General features: G+C 46.9%; 1 protein-coding gene across 8 annotated transcripts; it reads right to left on the reverse strand.

Annotated features, from left to right (window-relative positions):
• Positions 1-3,014: 3,014 nt before the first annotated feature.
• On the reverse strand, positions 3,015-24,052 carry LRRC8A (leucine rich repeat containing 8 VRAC subunit A). Of its 8 annotated transcripts, none has more exons than XR_014318814.1 (5): positions 23,863-23,930; positions 22,563-22,688; positions 11,510-13,673; positions 7,853-8,617; positions 3,015-7,053 (listed from the first exon to the last, which is right to left on the reverse strand). XR_014318814.1 is itself a non-coding variant. In XM_082775616.1 (5 exons), exons 4-5 carry the CDS (start codon positions 13,664-13,666, stop codon positions 8,342-8,344), a joined length of 2,433 nt encoding a protein of 810 aa, XP_082631742.1. In that variant the 5' UTR covers positions 13,667-13,673; positions 22,039-22,180; positions 22,563-22,688; positions 23,863-23,930; the 3' UTR covers positions 3,015-8,341. The 8 variants fall into 8 exon arrangements, 7 of the variants coding, with proteins under 7 accessions (XP_082631742.1, XP_082631741.1, XP_082631740.1 ...); XM_082775616.1 differs by adding an exon at positions 22,039-22,180 and having other exon boundaries at positions 3,015-8,617; XM_082775615.1 differs by lacking the exon at positions 23,863-23,930 and adding an exon at positions 23,970-24,052 and having other exon boundaries at positions 3,015-8,617.
• Between the last annotated feature and the right edge of the window lie 2,092 nt (positions 24,053-26,144).

The raw sequence follows: 26,144 nt of genomic DNA on the forward strand, positions 1-26,144 counted from the left end.
TTGCCTTATTTGCTCCGAGCGTGCATGTAAATAGGTGAACTAAAAGCACAGAGCACTTACCAAAGAGAGAAAATGCAATAAAGGGGAAAAAGAGCAGTAATTGGGTCTAAAAAATGAGGCAGAAAGGAGCGAGTACCAGCAGGCAGCCCAGCGGTGGCGCTCGCTGCCAGCGCATCCTTGGAGCCCTTGGGGAAGGTTTTGTGTTTTGTTTTGTTTTGTTTTTTTTCTTCTTTTTCCTCCGAAGAAAAATGCTTGGCTCCCTCGGGAAGCACCTCGAACATCCCTGCGGTAGCACTCCGAGAAGGGAAGGCAAAAAAATAACATCACAGGGACGCTTTTATGCATCAGGCGTCTAGCATGGAAATATATAGGGAGTAAAAATGACCCCTGGGTAGGTGATTACTTCCAAACACACATGCTAGCAAGTTAAAATCCATCTTAATTAGATGCTGTTTGGAAAAAATAAAGTCCTCTACTCCATAAGGGAATCAAATCTGGATAAAAAAAAAAATCCCTCTTCATCTCGTTTCTTTTTTTTTTTCTTTTTTTTATGAAAAGCAAATCAAGTGTTTTCACTACAGAACATCTCATTTTGAGCATTAACAAGCTTTCCTCCACACCCAACAGGATGAGTTTGGTACTTAGAGCTAAATTTCACAGGAGAATTTAATTACAGGGCTATAAAGGTGGAGGGGAAACAACCTCCTGCATGGCAAAATTCAGAGAATAATCAGGTAGCTCCTCCCTCTTAGGAGAGTTTCTCCAGACAGCAAAGCTGAACTGTTCAAGAAAGCTGGGTAACCAGCAGGGAAAAGAAAATAAAAATAAAAACACCCTGCTGCAGCTATTGCCTGTAAGGCAATCTTATGAGGACCTACCCCTCCACTCATGAGTAGCCCTGCTTGGGAGGTAGCAATCCTGATAAATATTTAAAAAAAACAACAAAAAAAAAAAAAACACTGCCATGCTGTTCCTCAATCCCTCGGTGTTACGTGGGTCATTCACAACGTCACTCCTCGTTCCCAGTAATGTAATTCAGCAATTTAACACATCATCTCCTCCACTCCCCGCATGACGCACACCCAGTGACTTCAGAAGTTGTTGGAGTTCGTGCACGCAGCAGGAAACCACAACTTTCCTGGTTTGCTTATGGAAAGTGCTGTAAACAAGCACCACGAGCTGCACAAACAAGAGGCAACCACCCGAGTGACAGGAGCCTCAGGAGTCCTCCGGGCCTTTGCCATTGCAGCCGTGCTCCTATTTTGAGGCTCAGGAAGGCATTTTCAGCAAGAGGAAAACCACCACCCCTACGTAATGCCTAAAAGGAGGCAAAGAGGACGACGTAATCTTCGCAAATATCTCCTCTTCCAGTAAGTTTAAATAAGGAAGGTAGAAAGCACTCGGACAAAAGTGGGAAGTGACCCCTCTTTCCTTCCCTTCCTCCCCCTCCGAGAGCTCCATGCAGGCTGTTAACACTTTCTCCTGCCAGCTCTGCAAGAAAACTGCATTTCTGGGAAAAAAAAAAAAAAAAAAAGACATTTCTGGCAAACTCCTGGGAGGCTGCCAGAGCCCAGCCCCTGCCTGCAAGACAGGTACAAGAGCAAGCAGCATGTGGATCTCTTCTCTCTCCTCAAGTCTTCAGTATGATCAGTGATGGAGTGTTTCATGAGAAACAAGGAGCACAGGAACAAATATAGTGTTAAAGTTATATGAAGTGGTCTATTAGTATACATTGAAGGTGGCATTGATACAGGACTACTACTCTTTTCCCTCCACTGACAGTCCCCACTTCTCTCAAGTTCCCAGAAGCCTCAGGAACGGAGGAATTTTCCATCAGGAGAATTTTCGTTCATCCACAGGTACAAGCAAGATAGTTTCTTTCTCCAAAAATCAGTAGGTAAAAAGCTTATGGTGTGGCAGGGCTAGAGAGGTGTGCCTGAACAAAGCTACCAGAGCTCCAACTACCTCCACTACATCCCCACTCTATAGTGAGCTACAGAGAAAGTTTGGAATTTTTTGAATTATCTGGATTAAAAGTGCTTTTTCTAGCAAAGACATCGGTTTTTACCTTTGGGCTCTTTCCCCATCCCTTTATTAGAGCCTCCCAGGAATCCAGCAAGCATCAGTTCTCTGATGGCACCTTCCATTCATTCCTTTTGCTCAACTATTCAGAGTTGGCAAACGCTTGCCAAAAGCAGCTTCATTCCAAGAGGGCCTTAGATGACAGGAGGCATTTTGTCCTCTCCTTCTTTAGTTCCATCCTAATGACATTTCTTTAAAACTCAGTGCCAATAAGTGGCATTACAGACTTGCACCCTTCACAGCCTGCTGAAGTGGGTCTAATGGCACTGTGGTCAAGCAGCCTTGGACAGAGGAAGAAAGGGAAGACAAAAGACAAGAAGCACCTTTCTGGGCAATAAACGAGCTGCACAGAAACTAAAGCTGCCTTTGAAAGTCACAGGCTGATTCTCTGTAACACATCGTGAAGATGCTCAATTAGGAGAGGTTACCTGCCAGCATTTCCCAGTTGAAAGGAAGAAAGGTACTGCGTGGGGTAGGCAGACAGCTAGGAAACACAGACTGTTTGTTACCAGTAGCTGGCTGAAGGCACCATTTCTATGGCAACTGCAAGTTTACTCCATTCACTTCAGTGCCTACCTTTCTCCTGAGGAAGGAGAGCACAAGATGCGTTCTGAAAACCCAAGTTTCTACAGATGCAAGCAGACGATCCTCCAACAATCTGTATTTGGCAATGTAAATTGTTTCAGCCATTTCTTAAAGCGATGGTGAAACATGTAAAGCAGTCCAGGCTTGCCACTGAGCAGAATCTTTCACTGCACATCTTTCTTATTCATAAAGTGCTGTAATCCACAGGAGCTCAAGCAATGAGTAAAAAAATAATAATTCTACACAATAGCTAGAATTATTAACATCTGTCTTCTGAAGAGCGAGATCTTCAGAGACTAAGTGCCTTTGCATACAGGAAACCAAAGAAAACAGACATAAAAGGAAAATGCAAATTAAAAATTAATTTTTTTATTCTGTTAAAGTGTCGAGTCTTACAAGTCTTTCCGAGAAAACAATAGCAGCCTTCAGTGCTTAAGGTGGAGGTGCTGTTGATCAGCTGCCCAAACAATCCCACGTACAAAGTGAATGTCATGATTCTGAAATGTTACACCAAGTTGCAGGTCTTGGATGCCAAACCACAACCCTGCGAGCACATCTACAAAATGGGAGTGAGCAATGTTTAAGCCATGAGTAGTGTCTTACTTAAATGGATGCGTTTGTCAGCTTTAAAAGTGACTCAGGCCAATTAGCCCCCTTCTCATTAAGTTGAAAAATTTTCCCCATTGTTCAATAAGCTTCCTTTAAAGGAGACAGAGAGAGGAATGGAAGGGTATTTCCAGAAATCCCAAATTAAGCCTTTCTTTGTGCAATTTCACATAAAGTTCATCTTAGTCATTGGAGTCCATCAATTCAACTGCAATTACTTTTGAAAAGGGATTTCAGACAAAACTTCTGATGGATTTGACGCTTCCAAAGCAGTTAATATTAACCTGTCACTGCAGCTGGAGCAATGGAGAGAGAGAAAGGTTTGAGACCAACAGTACCTTTGTCCAATTCCAGTTCTGCTTCATGCACTGCCACAGTGCAGGTAGGACAAAATCCTTTCTGTTTTGGCACGTGCTTATTAAGACTACAGGATCTGCTGTGTTGCCAAACAGCAATAAAAAAAAGATACAATGAGGAGGAAAAAAAACTCAAAGTGAAACTGAGAGCTTTAGTATTCAGCACTGACACAGCCTTACCTTTGGTAACATTTCAGAGTAGATGGTGCTACCGTTTATGGTATGACAAGATTGTTCAATGAGAAAAGTCATGCCGGCACTTAAATCTTTCCATGCTCTCCACATTTGAAAGGAAAAGAATCAGAGGGAAGAGCTGGCTTCAGGCAGAGACAATTGCAAATACTCTAGAAGAAGCAAGTGCCTCAGTGGAGCAGTTACCTTAATGTCTGGAGAAGGCACAGCTCCCAATGAAAAAACTATTCCTCCCCTGAAGGGCTGAAGAAAAAAATCCAGAGAATTCAAACCATGCGAGTCCCTTTCCAAAGAGGAAAAAAGGTAAAGGAAGGGAAATGATGTCACAGCTGTTGAATCAACAACATTCAAGCCTTTTTTCCTCCCCATACACAACATCCCCTGAAAAGGATGCGATGTTGTTCTGAAATTCCTAGAATTGTTTCTTAGAGCAAAAAGAAGAGGACCCTCGGTGTGGTTCAGCCACAGAAAGCCACTTAATACTATTTATGGTAATGAACACCAAGATCTTGCTTTAATTAAAATGAAGCGAGCTAAATGGAGTGTATAAATGGTAATAAGAAAAATAAAAAATGAGGTAGGACATTCTCCAGAAGTGACAATTAATACCAAAGAACACCACATCGTGAAAGATACCAGTAACAGCTTGTATTGGGCTTCTGTTTAACCATTCAGACCAGCAGAGAACATTAATTGCAGCTGCTGAATTAGCTAGGGACCAAAGAGTAAATTCAGAAATCTTAAAGAAAAGCTTCAACTAACATTCCAGTGCATAGTTTGAGATACAGCAAGTTTTAACGTATTTAACAGGTTTGGTATCCCTTGCCTTACAGTTAGTTTAAAAAATCGGTTGCAACTTACTACTTTTTGGGGTATTTAGCAGGAAAGGTAGAATTCCATTTTACTAACCTTCAGTCCTAGCATGGGATGATCATGCTTGTGATCAACAGGGGCTCCAAGAACTCATTCAGCTCAGCAGCACTATTAAGGAAACAGTTTTAATTCAAGTTGCTTTTATAGTTTAGCAGCTAATAAATCTGTTTTGCCATTAGCTAGAGTGCTTTGAAAAGACAGGCCAGGAAAATAAGACGCTGACCTGTTGATTGTCTGCTTCAGTTGAACTTCTTTCTGAACATACAGATCTGTGTCAGAAAAAGCTAAGCTTCAGGCTGACAGACTTGAAAGAATATCCACTGACCGAATGCTTGCAAATGAGGAGGGATTGTTGACATAAGCTCATCCCTCAAACTGAGTGATCCAGGCTGGTATGGGAAGTGGACTGACTCACTGTGCTGTGGGTTGAGTTTTGCTGGAGTCCTAAACAGCAAACATGTTCAGGACCTCGTGGTTTAGACCCTATCCTTGAAGTTTTAAAGCTTCTTCCATTTCATCATTGGAAACTGATACTCTGGAACCAGTATCTAGCTCATGGAAGACCAAAAAGCACATGTCAGGAGCAGATAAACAATGTCATCGTCCAGAAAGGCAATTTGTTTTCGTGCCACCTGTGTTTGTGGTACAGGAACTTATCAGACTGCTTATTCCAATTTTGCCACCCAGGAATCTATCTCAAGCCCTAGCAGCCATGATTGAAAAATTGAGCTTGGAATATCGAAATAGGAGCCAAAAGCTAGTGTTCCCATGCATGATCAATACTGGCCTATCTTAAAAATTGCTTTGTAGACCTCAGGCATAGGACAGTCTACTCAGCAAGCAGCAGCATAGCTCTGTTATTTGATAGAAGTTAGAGATTCTCGCTTCTAGCAGAATATTGCCCACTTCTCCAATGAGTTCAGCACTGACATACGCAGTTCAGGAGACTTACAAGCTTCTAGAAGCACTGCAGCACATAAGCAGGGGCTGCTTATAGAAAATTCTAGCCTAGCTGCAGAGTTTAATTGCATAACTAGCATCGTCCCTAAAATCAAGAGTCAAAGCACTCATCTACAATGAGCTGGACACACAGGAGAAATCTCTCTGCTCCCATAAGCTAGGTTAAAATTCTGCTCCTCTAAGCTAGGTTAAGACTCTGCCAGGTGCAATGCCTTTTCAGCCCTGCCTAGCCTAAAACGCACACGTTGTAAACCAATTACCCAATGGCCTTGAATACAATACAGAGTTCAAGCCTCTATTCAGTTACAATTGCTCTCCAGCACAATATTTTGGCACCAAATAAGGAAGAAAAAAAAAGCTTCCTTCACCCTCCAATACACCTTTCACCCTGCCCCTGCAGCCACCACGAGGGACCGCCTGGAAAACAGCATTACCCTAGCTAAGCCTAAAGCCACTCCTGCCTTACTTAAGCAGCATTAAACCCACCTCACAATTCCTCTCCCATCAATCCGAAACGCTCGCGTGAATGAGTCCAATCCACGAGGCATTAACGCTTCTGAGCACCAGCGTCTGCCCCGATGCAGTGCATTTTGGAGTAGCTTCCTTCCCCCATTGCTTCAGCAACGGCCCCAACCCTAACAGGATTTCACCAGGCTAACCCTGTTACAAACAAGAAGAGCTTTTAGAGTGCCTTGCCTTCCAGATAAGGAGATTTAATTATTGTTGCTCCCCTGGACTGTTTAGACTTCTCATGATGAGCTAAGGGAGGCAGAATTTGCATCCTCCTTAAAAGCAGTTTTATAAACAGATTTCCTAGATTTTAATGTAGCTTTATTTAAGCGTCTGAACATCAACAAATCCAGAGCCCGTTTAACATTGTCCATGGTTTCGGCGTATTTAGTGTGCATATTTCATATCTTACATCTGATGAAGAAAGCCGTAGCGTGTGCCCTACTGCACCAACATCCAAGGGATCACCGGGATTTGCTAAAACCAGTGCTCTCGCTGGCCCTTTGCCAGGAACCGCTCTCAGAGCCAGCTGCAGCTTCCCCTTTCCATACACACGGGAGGCCTCCGAAACACTTGGTGCCTCAGCTTGCAGCACTCCACCTCGCAGACGACCTACCGGCTCGATGCAGGGTATTGCAACCAGGGCCTGCAAGTCCACGAGCCTCTCCTCTTCCTTCTGATGGAAAAGCGCAGACTTGGGGCGTACTGCAGGCACCCACCTTCACCACCCCGCCTCGGGGACACGATTAGCAGCAGCTATCGCGAGTTATCTACCTCTGCCAGCGCAGGGTTTCGTCAAACGATACCAAACAGGTCAGGCTCGTTTCAATAAAGGCTGCTCTGTCCCAGGGATTGAGAGCTCAGTCCACAGAGGGTTCTCAGGCTGCTCCTTAACAATGGGGGAACGAAACAGGAGGACAGGTTACTTTTCCAGCACCGAGTTCAGTTGGGATTAGCCTCTTATGTAGCGCAAGAGGTGTAACAGGAACTGACAGCTGCTACAGCGAGCAGGGCAACGGGATAAAAAACCAAAATCAAGCAGGTTTGTAGTTTGTGCTCCTGAGGAACACTTGGCAACACATCTAACGACTTCATGGGGAGGGGGCAGAGGAAAAGTGAGCATTCCTCTTCACTATAAACACCATCAACCCTGGGAGAGACCTTGACACACTGATCAGTTTTGCGTTCGCATTTGCCACATGACAGAATACCAGGAATTTAAAAGCAGATTGAAAACTTTAAAAGCCAAATCCTGAAGTAACTCAGTGCTTCTGGGAGAAGGAATTAGACAGTCCAACCGCTCTTTATCCAGATCTTCTCCCGCTTACACTATAACCATCCATTTCAGACCAGGCTTAAGCTCTGGAATTATTTCAGTTAGTGCCTCCAACACCTCAGCTGGAGAAGGATGCTGTGTGATCTGCTCGTCAGCACAGGTGACTTGAAACAATTAAAATAGTGCAACCTCAAATGTGCAGACTGAGTTTTGGGGGAGGACCGATTCCTTCCCTAGGGGCAGAGGACAGCATGTCAAGTGCAAGAGGGAAATACAATTCGAAACAAAAGATGATCCTGCATCCAAGCTGATGTCTGAGATAAATTTACCCCCCCAAATCCTAATCCCAACATCTAGATAGAAATCAGCTGTCTGTGTCCTATCTTACCCCCTACTGCAGGGCCTCACTTACTGAATTGCTGAGCTGGAGGGAAACTGTACCAGGTGTCAGAGATGGAGGTTCAGGAGGTTTCCTAGGCTCTTGATCCTTGCTTGCAGGACACTGGACACTCTCAGTCCCTGACACGTGTAATCCCCATTTGAGGCAGTGCAGCAATCCCCATGTTTCCTGTTCTCCTCCATTCAGAGGAGATTTCTTCTCACCAGCACCATCCACCTCACCCCATCTCCTGTCCAGAAGAGCAGCGACATCTCTTATCCCACCGGCCCTCGCTCAGAAGCCATCTAACCTGCCTTGATCCTCATCCTGATCCCAAGCTTTCCCCATCCTGCATCTGAGGCAAGAAGCAGCCTCAGTCAGAGTCATGATTGTTCAGGGACTCCTTGGCTAGTCTGATAGTGATTGGAGAGGAGGAAGGGGAGGATCTGGGAAAAAGGGGACTGGAATGGCCTTGGGTTTCCTTCTAGCTGGTCAGAGGTTTTTCCCCCTTCTTTCAGGGGCTCAGGCTTGTTCTTTGTCTGCCCTCCACAGCCGCTCTTTGACTTCCAAGGGCAGCGTGTTGAACAAGTCCTCCTCCACCACCAGCCCGCTACGTTTCAGCAGAGGACACTCTCCCAGCTCCACCGGCAGGCACTCCAAGCGGTTCCCCCGCAGCTCGATCTGGGAGAGGTTTGTCAGCTCTCCAACCCGGGAGGGGAGGGACTGCAGCACATTGTTTCCCAGGTTCAAGGTTCTCAGCTTCCTGCACTGGAACAGCTCTGGTGGTAGACTCTCAATCTGAAGGGGCAAAAAACAAACAAAAAAACAATCAGAAGCAAAGTCACCAAACAGAACAAGCTCAAACAAGTGCACACAATGTTCCAGGCTTTACAGAGTTTTCAGTCATCCACTTCTCCCTCAGGTGAGCTCCTGCTTCGCACCACAAGGACAGTTCCCAAAGCAGGAGGCACCACACCGTAAGGCTTCCCACCACAGTTCTCCCACTGGTCTTTTCCAGCTCTTCTTGGAGCACTGCCCTGCCAGCAGGCCTCACAACTGTTTGGCACCTCCCAGCTTTGAGATCTTATTATATTAACTGCTGTAAACCAGATCGTTCTTCAGTCTTCGTGCTGTCCACTCCCAATTATGTGCACGACACACTGGATTTTCATGCAGGCCCTTTCCATTTCCTGAAGCAGAAGCTACGTGGGTATAATTTAGAACTGCGAGTAGTCTTCCATCATTTCTGCAGGGCTTGGAAGTGTTGCAAGGACTTTCTAGGCTCCAAAGTGCATGGCTTTTTTTTGAGGGGTGGGACTGGGGACAGTGACAGCGCTACAAAACATGAAGGTGGTGGTGGGAAAGCTAACAGTTAGTGGCTTCAAATCACTAATTTAATAAGACTTATTTCTATCAGCCCAAACCTCCTTCCAGAGGATTTCTAAGAAAATATAGCTAAGGTTTAACAAATACTAGGCCAGGAATTAAATGCACCAATTCAGTATTCTCTCCTTAAAGCCTCATCATGAAGACTTATTTGCCCTTAAGCACAGACATGCCTTTTTACAACTTGAATTATGCACGATACAGCTGAACCGGGCTGTAATCAGTTTTGAATGAGATTGAGTCCAACGAAAAGCCACAAGACCAATTAAACGCAGTTAAATTCAGCCAGTGTCATTGGTACTGTCAAGTGTTATGCAAACAGCAATGTGCAACCAAATGCTCACAGACTCTTGAAAGTAATACAGTTATTTAAGGGACAAGGATTGGTTTAGGAAGGAAGCAGCGTGCTATAACATGGCCTGCTTCCCAGAACCCTACACTGGTACCAGCCAACTCCAGGAGCATTTATTTGCTAAGAAAGGACATTTGAGATAACTCCTGGCCTTGGGAAATGCCAGCCCACCAGCTCTTTTGTTTCTTGCTGTCACTGCTCCCCATAAATAACCAGGCTGTCTGAGCCCCAGGGTAATTGTGGCACTGCCCAGGCACCTGCAAGGGATATAAGCAGCTTAGCTGCTGTACTGGGTCCTCACCACCTTCTGCTTCAGAACACACTGGCACAAAGGCTGCTCCACCTTCCCTGCTGCATTAGTATTTTTGCAGAGAAAACAGGGTGGTGCCATATTCTGATGCAGAAAATGGAGCTGCCTCCAACTCCTTTTCCTCCAAGAGAAGCTCCACCCCGAGACTGCACTGCAGATTAACTCTCAGGAAGCTCTGGTTGTGAGATTGCCAGAAGACAAATGGGACAGAGTTAAGGGCAGCAGCTTGAGAGTTATTAAAAACTTCCCCCTCTTCGCTTAACACCATCCTCAGAAGCTCCACCTATCAGCCACGCTCACCCTGAGAAAATATTTTAGATTTAACCTAACTTGAAGCAATGTGTGCATACCATGAAGTTCAGAGCTTAAGCCATTGATGCAAGCTGATGCACAGCCACCCAGGCCACGAGTGCTGGGAAAAAATGAGTGAGCAGCTATTGAACTGGGACAGTCGAGTGGCTGCTGCTTGCTGTTACTCCTCAGGGGTGCAAGCAGGCTTGAACCTTCAAATATTGACCTGAAAAAGCTGGCTGGAGTTTTAGAAACCCTGCATCATACTGAACTGTGTTAGAAATTAAGAACTTAATCTGAGAATGTTTGCCTTGCAAAAGCCACCCAGTCCTGGAGCTGCTGCGTTTGCTTCTCTCAGAGAAGGTGACAGCGTTTGGTTATGGAGACATCTCGCCAGTAAGGGTCTCAATATATGGCAGTGAGACCAGGACGGTTCTACTGCATGCTCACTGAGAACTCAGCAGCCACTCATCAGTCTGCCTGCACTTTGTGCAGTTCTGTTGCAGCCTTCTGCATGGCAAACTTCAGCAAACAGAGCGAATGAAGGCCTCAACAAGTCCTTCAGCTCAGCACAGCCCATGCACTCACAGGTTGATCTTTGTGCTACCTGGCAAGTGGAGTCTCCTTCATCCCAAACGCAGAACAAAGATGCAAGAAAGCCCATGGGTACACTTGGCTTTAAGCAATTAAACTTCTTCCAACACAATGGCATCATAGCACACAGCCACCCCTTCTAATCTGCCTTGCACTTGGACACCTAGGGCTCAGACTTCCCCTATGTGGAATTAGGCAAGAAGGCACGCAGCCACCAGCGTGAGGCACAGCGAGGTGCCACCACACCCCCTACCCTCAGGATCAAGTTCACTTTCACATCCAGCTGAACTGTAGAGTACTCCCCAGAAACAAGGGGTGCTACGTGCAAAGTTATGAGCCACACACCCCCTAGATGGCTGCTGTCACAGTGTACACACGTGGCTTAAGGTGTGGTGCTAAATTAAGACTATTGTTTCTCAGACCTTCATTTTAAGCCCAAATCTGATGTCAGTCTAGAGAGTACAAGCTTCCAACTGCAGAGAAACAACTAAGACAGGATTTATGAAATAGCCTCCAACTGCCTCTTAAAAGCAATTTCACTGGAAGATAAGAAACGATACAAAACAAGAGCTGTTCAAAGAAAGGCCCCTGGAGTTATTTGTCTTAGATAAAACCCTCAGAGAGGAACAAAAGCTTGAGAATTTAAACAGAACAGCAGTGCCAAGAGTATTTCACACACCGGGGTACCATGTTTAATCACAGAGACAAAAGAAGTAAGAGCTACTACTCAGGAATGCTCAGGTTCTCTCCCACTTACCCTGTTGGCTGTCACAGCCAGGTTCTGCAGATTTTGGAGGAGTCCTATGTCTGGCGGTATGAAAGTCAAGTTGTTGTGGCTGAGATCCAAATACCGAAGTTTTCGGCAATAGAAGAGCTGGGTAGGGATCTTCTCGATCTTGTTCCGATTCAGGTAAAGGCGCTCCAAGTTGGTGAGGTTGCCTATTTGCATGGGGATGTAGGCAATGTGGTTGTACCACAATTTAAGGCAAGTGAGACGATGTAAGTGCTGGAAGCTGATGATTTCCTCAATGGTCTTGAGGTTATTGTCCTTCAGGTCTATCTCCTGCAGATTGTGGAGGCTAAAGATGGAGTGAGGAATGCGTTCTAAGTCACACCGGATCAGCTCCAGCTCTGTCAGGTTGACCATCTTCTTAAGGCTGTTGAGAACAATGAGCTTGGTGCCCTCGTTGTTGATGGAAAGCTTCTGAAGATGCACGCCAACATCCGTCACCACCTGTGGCAGCTTGGTGAGGTTACTCTTCAACCTCAACACCTTCAGCCTCTTCAGCTCCCTCAGGCCATCTATTACGATGTACCGGTTGTTCTCAGCGCTCAGATTCCCCGTCAGATGAAGCTCCTCTAGCGTCTTCAGGCTGTAAATCCAAAGAGGAATCTCCTTGATGTCTGTGAACTTGATGTGCAGAGACTTCAAGTTCTCCCTCAGGAAGGCAAGGGCTGGAGCCTCAATTTTGGCAGCGGTGTGGTAGAGCCATAGTTCCTTAAGGCTGGTGAGCTGGGCGATGCTTGGGGGAATAGTGACATCAGGGATGAGCTCCAGCTTCAAGACCTCCAGCTCAATGAGGTCAAAAACCGTGTCGGGAATGCCACTCAACATGAAGAGATGTAGTTCCAGCTTGTCCTGGGAGTTCTTGGTGATCCTCTGGCGCAGCTTCTCCAGAGTCCACTCGTTGTTGAGGTTCAGCTGCCGCAGTTTGTTCTCACTCACCTCCGACAGAAAGACAGCGAAGCGCTTTGAGTACAGGGGGTCATACTGGTCAATCAGGTGGAGCATAAAAGCAAAGTCGTTTTTCACGTCAGGAATGTCACTGTAGCTGCTCTCCTCCCGGATAGACTCGAAGGAGTACTTCTTGAGCGATCGCCTCAGCATCCACCAGAGCGTGTACATGCAGATCAAGCCATAGACTATCACCAAACTGATGTAGAAAGACGCCAAGATTTTGAAGAGCGTGGCCAAAGGATGAGCGCAGCGGTACATCCTGTAGCCGGTCAAGCTCTCAATGTCCACTTTACAGTCAACGTCAAACGTTATGTTGTTGACATAGTAAACGGTATAGCAGATGATCAGGATGAACTTGATTACTTTGATGATGGTCTGCCTCATGTAGAGGCGGTACACGATATCTCCCTCTTCCACGTGTGTTCGGAACTTTTTCACTTTTTCAAAGAGTGCTTTGGCCTGCTCACCTTCCTTTTTGTCTAAGACTCCCGTCTCAGACCGGTCCACGATCCCTTGCTCGATTCGAGACTTTGTTCTCTGCAGCATGGGAACGGTGGCTTCCACATCCTCACTGACTGTGGAGGATTTCTTGTCCATGGAGCCATTCATTTTCCCAAACGCTGGCTTGGTATCACTCTCTTCCACCACCGTCTCAGATAATGCCCTCGTTGTCCACGGAGAGTCAAAACATTTAAGCAAAATAGACACAAAGTGCTCCAGCTTGGAGCTGGTCCGTGGGAATTTGAACCAGAAGTTGCTACAAGCCAGGAAGATGAGAGTATGCAGCAGCACCAGATAAGGAAAATACTTGGCAAACCAGTGAAGGCGGTTTTCATAACACACCGCGTCCACGTAGTTATACTGGTGCCGGTCCAAATCATACCGGATCCCCGTCGGCCCCGTATCAGCAGAGGGAACAAGACTGGAGTTATAGTAGGTGCGCTCCGGGGCTGCGGCTGTCCAGCCTCTGACAGAGTCATTGCAGGAGTCTTTGGTAACCCATTTACAGGGCAAACAAATCATTTTGTCCTGGGTGACCTGAAGCGTCCCTCCAAACACTGCGATCATCAGCATTACTATGGAAATGTAGTCCGTGAAGACGTCCCACCATGGCTTCAGGATGCGGTACGCTGGCTGCGTGTCAGCAAAGTATCGCAATTCAGTGACTGGAATCATGATTCACCTGAAAGGAAAACACAGGCAGGCATTACTAACCTCACCTCTTTTGTTCTGCTTCTCTAGAGGGTATCAGGAAACCTCACGTTTTAACTGCTGGCACAGCAAGAGTGGAATTATTTGAGTCCCTGTTTCAAGTCACTCAGACACCAGTAAATGAAGCTACCTCTGAGTAATTTGCTGCAGCTGAGGCTGTGAAGTTATTTTGTTTTCCCTGACAAATGAGCTGTCACAAGCCATCAGAACTGATACTTGTCATTAGGAGTCTGCGGTTAAGAAATTCACACCTACAGCAAGCTCCCGGGAGCAGCCTAAACTACGCTGCCAGAGCAGGATCTGGGAGCTCACAGTTTTATCCGGGGATTTTATTTCAGGATGAAGGAATTTGCCAGTATTGTTAGGAGAGAAAACCCCCACACACAGCATAGCAGTCATGAGTCTGTTACTCTTTAACAGAGCTAATAGTTCTGCACTGCATGACTCAAACAGCATTATAGTTATACTTCCTAGAATCACTTGACAGATACAACTCAACACATTTAATCAATAAATCTGGAAAAGAGAACAAAGTTGCCCGATATTATGCCTTCTCCTTCCACATAAGTTGTGGCTTTCCTCTTTCCATCAATTCCCCAAGGAAAAATTAATTACCTGCCCTCTGATAGATTCATTACTGAAATCCTGTAAAAGCTGCTCTGTCTTATTCACTTCAGAAGTATAGGAAGGGGGCGACATACTTAAATACAAACTCACTTCCTTGAGCAACCACTCCCACCCACAGTTCATCTCAGCTGGGATTTAAGTGTCACAAAGGAAACCAAAAGGTTCTGGGAAGCGGGGACCTTGTGGCAGTGCTCGTTCTGTCCTTCAGACTTCCAGAAGGAACTTCAAACACATTCTTCCTCAAGCCACAGAAAACCCAGAAGCCTGACCAACTCATGGAACTGCAAGCTCAGAAACTTTCCACGTATCTGATGAATGATCGACACAAACGAAGTTCACGAAACCGTTGTACCTTGTTCTCATGGCGAGCAGTGCTATCACATCACACTTGCTGGCAAAGTTCAGCAGCAGAAGCACAAAGCTCTCGGTCATTTTGAGACTCCCATCAACTCAGCCGGAACGGAGGAAGACCAAAGGTTCGAGCACGTTTCCTTGTAACACTCAGACACGGTCCTGACAAGCCCCTGGGGGCTGCAGGCTCAGCAGTGGGTTTTTATATAGCACTGGCTAGTCAGCGTGCCCACACCATCTGCTTTGGTGGAGCTGAAGTTTGTATTTAAAATTAACTTCCAGCACAGAACTGCTAAGGAAGCCCCTCCTAATGGGAGCTCCAGAAGCAACACATGCCCTAGGGACGCTGAATACAGAATGCTGTTCCCTGGTTTGCCACTTGCAACAATAAACAAACAGCAGAAAACTAACATAGTGAGGCTGGGGTAACCCTAGATTTTTTTATTTTTTTTTTTTTTAAAAGGAGGGAACATTGGAAGAAAGCAGCAATGTCTGTTTTGGAAGTTCACTAAGACAAGGCACAACAGCACATCTATGAATTTACCAACCAGTAAACTCACGCAATCACAAACCAGTCAAGCTTCTGGGTTTTCTTCGCCTTGTGGAAGAATGGGTTTGAAGCTCCTCCTGCAAGTCTGAAGATTACACACTGACAGGGACGAGCAGGCGAAACTGAACAGCCAGAATAAGAGGGCTGACCAGGAATGCAGAGCCCCCCTCGAGTCTTGTTGCTAGCTTGCTGCAAGGCCTGGGTAAGGCATTTCAGCTGTGCCTCAGCTTCCTTCCCTGCGTACATCCATCACAAGGAGAGCCCAGATGTGGTGGAGAGTTTCTGTCGTGATTCCTTCCAAACTACATCTAAGAAGTAACAGATGCTGCTGCACCACTCGTTGCTCTCCCATAGGGCTGCGTAGGATCCCATCCCTCTTTTCCTTACAGCAATGTGCAGTGAGGACAGCGATGCTGTTTGTTAAACAACTCTTCCCTGCTGAAACAACTCCTTACTCCGGCCCTACACCAAGAAAAAAAAAACAAAAACAAAAAACACAAAAACAAAGCACTTCTCTTGCCTAGATACAACTTGTCCCCAAGGATCCTTTCATTTTCCTTCCTGTGCTTCACTACTCTTGGTAGAGAGGCTTCTGTAGGAATTGGTAGGTCACTCGCAGCTCTCTCTGGCAGGGTTATGAAATAGGGAAGAGGTCTCTTCAGGAACCAGTCTCACGGTGAAGGCATTTCCAGACTTGAGCTGTAGAGCTGGGTTGCTAGTTCTGGTCAATCCAGGAAACACTTTACTTCTTGCAACAGTCTGACTGTGTTTACTTTGATTTGTACCTCCAGACAGCTGGGAAGGAAAGCAGCAAGCAATTAGGGCAGCAGGCTCCCTAATTCTATTTACCAGTCACATGGGGTAGGAAATCTGCCTTTACATTGTGCAGTTCCAAGGCAGCTCACAAGTCATCTCTTCCGATGTCCCATAGCAGTCCATTACCGCTCAGCATCAGCGATTAAACCCTGACACAGTGGAGCAGGAAATCCCCTGCCCTCCAGTAACAATGATAGGGTCACTGGAGGAAGAAAAAGACATTCATAGCCAGTCCCCACTCCTCCTGGCAGTGGCAAAAACCCTGTTCAAATCCCAGATGAGCAGCAATAAAACAAGGGATCACTTCACAGAAGCTGGAGTTTCCCGTGTCTTATCTTATCTTACAGCATCTGCAGCGAAAGGGAGAAGTGACCACCAAAAACTGGAGAAAGCAGGAGGAAAAGCTGCGTCCCTCCTCGCACAGCTTTCCCACGTACGCAATCCAGTTCCAGTTCCTGAAAGGCCGATGAGTGTTCTGCATCGAGATGCAACTGTTGTCTTTATTCTGTAGTCATCCATTTTGTAATCGCCTCAGAACACGATTCGTGTTGCAACACTCCCTCCTGGACGGGGGCAGGCAGTTTCAAGTCAGATTCTCAGGGGCCACCTCTGCCACTTGATGCTCCCCTGCACCATAGGATTCTTCCCAGGGGCACCGAGGGTCCGACCACCACACAGAAACGAAGCAGGTGGCTGAAACCCAGACTCTCACCAAGTACACTGGCGGCTGAATAGTGATTTAGGAGGATATTACTCTGGTTTAAGACTAGGAACAATCCTCATATGAAAACAGCTAGCCAAAACAAAAGTTACCACCCTCGTGACCAAAACCAGACCGAGCTCCTTAAGAACAGCAAGAAAACTGCAGAGATCTCAAGCCTCTGCTCTTTAGGAACTGAACCCCAGCGTGCTTTGTCAGCAGGAAAGTGTTTCCTGAGGAAAAAGCGCCGTTCTCTAAGTCACTTGGGTCACGGAGCCTCACTGAGGGCTGAGCACGAACACAGGAGCTGAGTGGGATGGGCAGAGGGAGCTGTGTGAGCAATTCACTGAGGAGGTCAACCCAAAGACCAGATCATGAAACTTCAGCCTGCGTGCTGTGTAGCTGGAGGAATCCCCAGGCAAGGTGCGCAAGACAGTCGCAGTAGTTTTCATGGTGCTTCAGAGTGCCACCAACTTCAGCGTGTAGACTACAGGAGTTTATGGGCAGGAACAGCCTTAAACTGGGAAAGAAGTGCTGTACCTGAGCAGGCTGGGTGAGGAGATTTGAGCTCAGGTTGCAGACCTTTTCAGCTGGAGCTCAGGAACAGGGGATCTGCTCCAAACGGAGTTACCTCCACCACACGGAGGGCTGATACCGAGATTTTGAAAGAGTGATTTCTTCAGGTTTTAAGGTTGATCTCAAACCTGCATGAGCCAATAGGTAGGAACGTGTGTGCTTCAAGCCCTGAAGACTTATCAGAAGCAAAAGGAAGCTTTCAAAAGGTATAATTAAATAGGCAGGTTTTAGGTATTGCACACTGAGAAATAAATCTGTGTGTATCTGTCTCAAAGGTGTTTCAGCTTTCACATTCCACAGCCCTCTACGAGCTACCACGGTTTCGTGAGCAGTTCCTCCCCCAGTTAAGAAATGACTTCACCTTCAAGGGCTCCTGCTGCACCGAAGCAGTGCTGCTTCGAGCACCACAATTCGGAGCCAGGCTGGAACACCCCAGAGCAGGAGCAGCAACATCCGAGACCACACAGTGAGAGAGACCTGCATGCTAAAGCCTCCCTCACACAGCAGGATTACGATGTATCCTGCCATCCAGCCCACAAACACACTCCTGAAGTCTCTGCAATGCACACAATTCCCCATTTGGATACTACATCTCTCTCCAGTGCCTGCAGATTTACCTGGATCCAAGTTTGCACCCCACTTCTCCTCTCACCACGCAGCCTCAGAAAGAAGGGCAGAGCCTACTCCATCTGAACAAACCCCGTTCGTGTGCCATCCCCACATCAGCTGCTGGGCACCGACCCACCACGTACAGCGTTGGTGCTGAACAGGCCGAGACAACAGAAGAAAAGGGAGTTCCAGGCTTACATAACAGCCTGCCAGAACTACCCAGATTTCAACCAACCATAAGCATCACCGAGTACTAATCCCGTGTTTTACTAGACACACCTGGAGGAGAAAGATAATCACTCATCTTAGAAGAACAGGGACTTTCTGAGTGCACCACACCTAAAGAGTGGAATCATTCAGAAACAAGATTAAACGTATCCAGCTGACAATGTATCCAGCTCATATAGCAGCACCAACCTTACCCTGTAAGTCAGACTAACAGAGCCAGGAGCATGAATCCCTTCCACAAGCCTCAGGACCCCTGTGATATTTAACAAGTACAAGGAATAAACAGAGCAACTGCTGCAGGAGCATGAGTATCCTCTCCTTTGGATGTGTTTTTTTTTTTTTTTTGATAGAGAAATAACCACAATCTACACAAGTGGAGATGGACTTACTGTAGACAGGCACGTGGCTGAGCTGTGCTTTAAATTCCTGCCTGCAGCTGCTGACCTTATCCAGTTAGGGACAAAGTGAACAGGAACATTACTCTTCAGTTTCTCCGGCTAGTTTGTCAGCTTGACTCATCATTTGCTGAATACTTTATCCAGCCTCCTCTTCTTTCCGCTGGCCATTCTGTTACTAAAGGAGATATCGGCAGAACAGGACTACATGCAAGACCTCATGACGTGTCCCCCCAATAATTTCCTGAGTTTCCATCCCTTACTTCCAGGTCCTCCCTGAAATCAGGGAAGTCCTTACCTTCAGTGGGAGGCAGCTTCCCAGTGAGGCAATTTCAGAACACAAACCTGGATGGGCAGACAGGGATGTCCTGTATGTCGGCCACCTGCAATTCTTTCGTTTGTACTACACATTCTTAACTCTCAGGGGCCTTATTTCTAGGACTCACGCTGCAAAGCAGCAGTCGAGCACTGCTGACAGTTTCTTACCTATCAGAAGCCCAGAGAACCAGGGAGTTGTTCATCTGCTGACAGCATCAGAGGTAGATAAGGGAAAGAAAAAACACTGATGCTCCTAAGACTATATAGCCCTGATCATTGACGAGCTACAACATGTTGCAATGAGCTTTCAACACAGCACAGCTTCCTTCACCAGCATGCTGCCACCTGAAATGCTAAAGGAGGGCAGGACACAGAGCTCTTTGTTCAAACACTGGGAAACGCAAAGAGCTTTGCAAGTCAGAAATGAGAATGGCAATTTGTGTCCCCTCCCCCATGTTTTCTTTTAATTCTGACTCTAATAAAAAGAGAAGGCTAAAACAGAGCTGCTTTCATGCACCCCTCAGAAAACCTTCCAAGCACAGGGACAGCCATGTGATAACTGGAAAAGTCCAAGCCGTGAGATGGAGTAAGTCTCGAGTTATTTTGTCCTTCACTGTTTACAGAAGTAAACAGCAAGGAAGCCAGATGCCAGAGTCTGGAACAAACCATGACCCTTACAATTGGTCCTTTCTGCAGAAAAAAAAAAACACAACTCCTATGGAACAAAACTTCCAAGCAAGAAAAGCAAACATGAAATTCAAAGGATCATGTGTGTGCCATTCAGACTAGCAGGTAGAAGAGTGGAACAGCAGCTGCCAGCACTTACATTCTTCACTTGGAACAGCCAAACTCGATGCTGAGAGAAATGCAAGGAGGGTTTCACATCACCGTCCACCAGCCTGTATGCAGCATGCAGCCCCACCCAAGCCAATGGATACAGAAGGATGAAACGAATTAGCAGGGCAACACCTTTTTCCTTATTTATTTCATGAGCTTCAGTAGAATAGCCCACCTGCACTACAATCTTCACAGGAACCTCTTAATCGACTCTGCCTGCCAGATGCAGGACTGCCCTTCTTTTCCTAAGCCCAGTGCAACAGCTCCTGTTTACGGCACACAGGCAAGCCTGTCCTAACAAGCACACAGAAGAACATCTGCACCATCAGACCTGGGTTGGCCTGCCCCGTTTGCTGCCTTTTGAGAGCGTTCTGCCCCAGCTGCAGGGAAGTGAGCATTCTCTGGAGTTACCTTTATCACCAACGCTCGGCCCAGGGGTGTCAGGGGGATACAGCTGTGGGAACAGCAGCGCTGTCAGATGCCTTGCTCCAGTGATGTGAACCAGAGAAAAGTGCCTGTGTCAGCTCACGCATTATGAATGCACAGGCTTGCTGTCCAAAATTAATTCTCTCTTTGCCATAGAAAAGATGCTTCAAGGACAGGGCACTGGAACTTGTCTCGGAAAAGTATAACAGCATTCTTCCCACAGGACACTGCACAACAGCCCCGCATACTGACAAATGCAAGTGATTTTATTAATTGTTAGTAACTAAGATTAAAAAATAGCAACAGTGTTAACCTGGAACAACCAGACCAGCTTCAAGCAGCCCCTCAGTTTCAGCAAAAGCCTACTCGGCATTTAATTCCAGCTTTGGAGACTGATACAAGAAGAGGTAAACAACTGTTTGCAGCTGAAGACAAATGGTGGGCAGAGCAGAGCTTTGACAGATCTAACAAGAGATTAAGAAATCAAGACACTAGATTCAAAGCAAGCGAAAACTCTTAAGCAAGGGGTAATCATAATTGATTGCTGACAGACTGACACAACACACACAAATCTATTAGCTTGGAAACAACTGTGGCAACACCCAACGAGATGAACCAAAGATGAAAGATGATTAGACAAGAGCAATGTCAGACACCAGCTATCAACACAATAATATTTACCCTCAGCCTGACAAAAGAAGAGGAGTATGTGCGTGTTTACCCACTTACCCCCAGCCCTACAAAACTTGCCTTCAGGACCATAAGCTTCAAGACACTGGCTGTGACTTCCAGCTCAGAACATTCTGACTGCATTATGTGAGAGATAAGGGACAGGCCATCTAACCTGCAATCACAGAGCTGCTAAAGCCACAAACCTAAAGCAGAACCTAGCAACTAGTCCAGTGCAGGGCTCTACTGCGCACAAAGGTAGGCTGTAGCTAAAGAAATTGGTTGCAAATTCGTCACAACAGAGCAGCTTTGTATTGCCAAGGTAATCTTACAGCAAACATTAACAATGCTTAGGGCAGGAGGAGGAAGCACTATTATGTCAGCAGGGAGGTCACGACTGAACAGCTTTTAGTTGCAGATGCAGTTTGATAGCAGCAAGGGGGCCATACGTAACCCAGCTGTATCGAGTGTATTTCAAGCTGCAATACAAAACACACATCTTATCTACAGTTTCAGGAGAAAGCAGCTTGGAAGATTTCAAGATGTCTTCAAACCACGTAGCCCGTTAAATGCCAGCTCAGTAGCAGTTTGAATATCCTAAGCTGAGGTTAGTTTTGAAAACATGTACTTGGGAAAAAAATGCAGGGAGGAGGCTTGTTGCACTGCAGAGCATGTTCAGAGTTGATCATTATCAGAACAATTGCTCTGCATCCCCTTACATTGAGGAGCCTCCACAAAATTCGTAAGTCCTTCCCCTCCACGCTCCGCTTGCTCCTCGTTTTCTGAGAGGCCAGAGAAGCTCAATTTATCACCGGAAGTGAGTTTTGCTTCCCTTTTAAATACCCCGCTGCACAAAATCCTCCTTTACAACGTGGGAGAACTACATGAAGGCTGTGATCAAGCCTGCTCTGATCACATAGCGGCAACACTAACTTACACAGTCAAGTTTTGTGATTAAAAAAAAACATCAGAGCACCACAAACCACGGAATATTTTTCTGAATGTCAGCAGCATTTAGCGAATGCTTAGAGTTGCTGCATTCCAGTAAATCATCACTGGAAGGCTTCAAGCACTCCCCATGTCAAACATGGAAGCATTAGCTTTTAACACATGGCTTCTGGCATATCTTAAGGAATTATTTATGCCATCGTCTTTGAATAAAGTTAGGGTTTCCAAATACCATGAGAGGATCAGCACAAAAAAAAACAAAGCAGCCAACTGCCAGAACACTAACCAGAACACTCGATAAGTCCTAGGGATACTTCTTTTCTGGAAGCAGCATGCTGCACCTCTCAATTGCTCAGAACGACCGATCTGGACTGCATCTCTCATCTTGCAGACAAGCAGGCAATTCTGCAGCACCTTTCAACGCTGTCCTAGTGGAAAACCAAGGAGGCAGGGAGTTTCCTGCAACTAGTCCTTAATACAAGGAGTCTCCTGTATTAAGTCTCCTTAATACAAGGAGAAGTCGAGGTTTATGTGGCCAGGAGTTACATGTATGGGTGAATGTAACAGTTACATTCTGCTTTGGACAATGCTCAGTTCCTGTACTCATTCTTCATCTTCAAACTAAGCACTCACAGACTTAGTAAACACACCACTACACTCCCCACATCATCCTCCAATCCACCACCTTGTTCCTTGCTCTTTATCAGTGACCTCACCACCACCCTGTGCTTTGCAACTACATTTAAGTCACGTTCTAGTGAATTACTTTGTCTTTACCACGCCACTCAAGAGCTGACCTTAAACCCTTACCCTGCAGCTGGGTTCTGCTATCTGCACTTCAGTTCTCTGTGCTGGAAGTGGATGATGTTCCTGCGGGCTGGATCCTGAGCGGGTGCTGAAGCGTTGCATTCCCCACACGCCATGGGAACAGCTTCCCTGAAATTAAACAGAGATTATCAGCAAAGAGAGAATCAAGTTCATAGAGGGACCATGTTAAGACCCAAACTGGTTAAAAGGGATTAACCTCCTGGAAGAAAGGTCTAGATTTTTTTACAGATGAGAAAAACAACTCACAACTTTACTACCTACTTTCTAGTCTGACACATTCAAAATTACTTTAAACGTTACCAACAGGAATCTGAAAACGCAGCTCATTTCCCTTACGATTTTGGATTCAAGCAACTGCTCCCTTTCTTCTCGACACATATCTACCACCATTCACCTTAAAAGCAGCAGCTTAGCACCACACTGAGAATTACAACAGCTGTTTTTCTCCTTGCTTCGTGCATGTCAGCACGGGGCATGGGAAAGCAGGCAAGGGAGCGACCCTAGGGCTTTGAGAGATCTCCCAAGCACCCAGCCATGGAGGACTGCAGAACTTCTGACAGCATTTTGTCAACAAGAGGTGAAAAAAAGCACCGGAAAAGGAAGATGCATCACTAAAAATAACAGGTGAAGATGCTCCGCTAAGAAGACATTCCTCCCGCTCCCCAAGCTGGCACTGGGGGTGGCAGATTTTGAAGTGGCCCACTCGTAATCAAAGCGGTTCTATTTCAGCCAGCCTGCCGCAAAGGAAAGCTTGAAAGGAGAGGACTCCCTGACCTGACCTTCCCTCCCCACGTCCCCTCGGGTGACAGCCTCAGCGCCACCCCCGGACCCCACTCACCCCCGCAGTGCCTCAACCCCACACCTGCCCTCCAAGCTACCACGTCACCCCACATTTTGTGAGGGAAAAAAAAAAATAAAGAATTTTTTTTTTTTAAAGACAAAACACCCGCTTGGGAAGCAGCCAGAAATGAAGCCAAGCCAGCAGCCCCGACCCACCCCACCACCGGGGAAGGGAGGAAGGAGCCCGGACCTCGCCCCACACCCATGGGGGCCGCCAGCCCCGGCTCCCCCCCGGCTGTCAGGGCGGTGGCGGCGGGCACGGGGGGCGCCCCGTTACTCAGCACATCCTCCCCGCGCTCCGCCATCCCCTCACGGATCCCCCCCCCTCAGGCACCCCCGGACCCCGCCGTGCCCTGCCCGTCCCCTCACGGCTCCTGAGGGGGGCGCAGGGAGGGGACGCACCGCAGCCCCCCCTTCACCGTCGCCACTCGCCCGCACCCACCTGGCCCCGCCGTCCCGTCCCGTTCCCCTCCCTCTCTCCCTCACGCCGGCTCCGGCTCCTTTTGTTCGACCCTGACCGCACCGCGGCCGCCCCACCCAGGAACTGACCTCACCCGCCCGGCATGGCGGCGGCCGCCGCTACTCAGGGGAGGAGGGCGCCGCCATCTTGGGAGCGGGCACGAAGGGCAGCGGCCGCCATCTTTACGCAGGGAGCGGAGGGGGTGTAATGAGGAGGAGGGGGGGGGAAGGTGAAGGCGTGGGCGCCATCTTGGTGCAGGGCAGGTGGCAAAATGGGGAGTCTTAAAGGGGCAGCCCCAACGCTGGCCTCAGCCCCGGGCCTGTGGTGGACAGCTGTATTTTGGAGTCCCAGCCCTTTCTGTAAAAAAATCCTGTATAAAAAGATTTACCTTTGCCTTACGGTTTATAGTGGATACAACCAGCATCAACATCAAGGCTATTTAATAAGAGAGCAAAAATATTTTAACATCGTTACCCAATCATTTAATCATCATTTACCACTCATTCCTCAAGAACCAACGTATGGAAAAAATTCTAAAGGGGAATGTTCTATGATTCTATGCTGAAAACCCCATTCTTCTCATCGAGAATCATAGAATCGTAAGGGTTGGAAAAGACCTTTAAGATCACCTGGTCCGTCCATTACCCTACTACCAGTGTCACCCACTAAACCCTGTCCCCCAGCACCACGTCCAACCTCTCCTTGAACACCCCCAGGGACGGTGACTCCACCACCTCCCTGGGCAACCCGTCCCAACGCCTGACTGCTCTTGCTGAGAGGAAATCACTCTTCATTTCCAACCTGAACCTCCCCTGAAGCAACTTGAGGCCATTCCCTCCGGTCCTACCACTGGTTACCTGTGAGAAGAGGCCGACCTTGAGCTCCCCACACCTTCCTTTCAGTTAGCTGTAGAGAGCAATAAGATGTCCCCTGAGCCTCCTCCTCTCCAGTTCAGCAAACTAAGACCACTAAAAACACAGCATTTGTTTCCTCACTGTGGGAATAGGAATACTGCTGTGTGGTGAGGATACATCCACCAGCAGTTCTGTGGGGCCTGAAATAAAGCAGGCTGATCCACTCATGATTATTTTCATTTGGCTGACTCATTAGAGGACGATGGGCAACATCATTTTTTAAAATATTCATAAAGGATAGTTCAAAGGCATTCATTATAATTTCATCAGTGTACAAAAAGCAGTTCTGAGTGGTTAAGTGCAGCCAATTTTAACTTGTATATACCAATGATTGCTGCTGTAGTAAAATAAGCATATCTGTGGCTTTCTAGGAACATTATTGGTCTTAATATCTCTGTAGTCATGGGCACAGGACCTGTACCAGAGGAGATTTGATTCCGCCTGCCAGAGGACAGGTTTGGAGACAATAACACAGGGCAAGGGCTAGATTTTTGGAAAATATGGCATTAAGAAGGATTGCTTATGTTTAGATGTACTTAAATCAAAATATGCTTTCTTCTTTATTTCAAGAGGAAATTAAGGTGAAGTCACACGTTACAGTTGAGCCAGTATAAAGGCCAAATCCTGTCAAAGAGGATGAGAGTTCATACTCCTGCCCATGTCCTCTTCCCCCCATTCCCTTCTGCTCTGGGCCCTGCCCAGGTCTCCACTTCATAGCTGTGTCTTTAACGCTCACACCCTGCCCTGGGCCTATTCAGCTCATGAACCTGACAGAAAACTGCCCATTTTTTTTCTACCAGAATGGCTTTCTGCTGGTTTAGCATGTCTAGTGAGTTCAAGTCAGGGTCAAACAACCCCAGATTAGGGCAGCAGGAGGGATTAAGCTGTAAAATTGTCTCAGGATGTGTTGTGAAATCCTTACAGAAGCAAACAAAAGCTTTCTTTCCAGTTGTTTGTTTCAGTGTTTGCGTTAAACAGAAGTTTAGCAAACAAAGAGTTTGCATCTGCCTGCACAGAAATTCCCTCCCGCTTAGTCATGGCAGTGATGCTGTGGGCCTGGCGGCGGGATGTCGTGTCAGGAGTTGGGAACCTTTGCACAGCGGACGTCAGCCGCTTCCTTCCCTGTGCCTCACTTTTTCCTGCTGAGAGAGACAGAGAGACAGTCATTACTCAGGAAAGCTACACGACCTGATTCATCAGGGCATGTAATACCCTGTCACAAAAGGAAAAGGGAAGCCGAGAGAAGATAATTTGCTCTCTACGCCTCACTTGAGCAATTGTCACCTCTCACACACCTGGTGGAGAGTTCAGTTCCTGCATACCTGCCGAAATCCCCCTCTGAGGCTGCTC

This window comes from Aythya marila (genome assembly GCF_965140915.1).
Source record: "Aythya marila genome assembly, chromosome: 19".
Lineage (NCBI taxonomy): Eukaryota > Metazoa > Chordata > Aves > Anseriformes > Anatidae > Aythya > Aythya marila.

Bases quoted from the DNA above. Each gene is read 5' to 3' on its own strand.
- LRRC8A (XM_082775615.1), bottom strand. From the start codon at position 13,666: ATGATTCCAGTCACTGAATTGCGATACTTTGCTGACACGCAGCCAGCG. The intron at 8,618-11,509 runs GTAAGTGGGAGA...TTGCCCCTTCAG, and splicing joins TGGCTGTGACAGCCAACAGG to ATTGAGAGTCTACCACCAGA.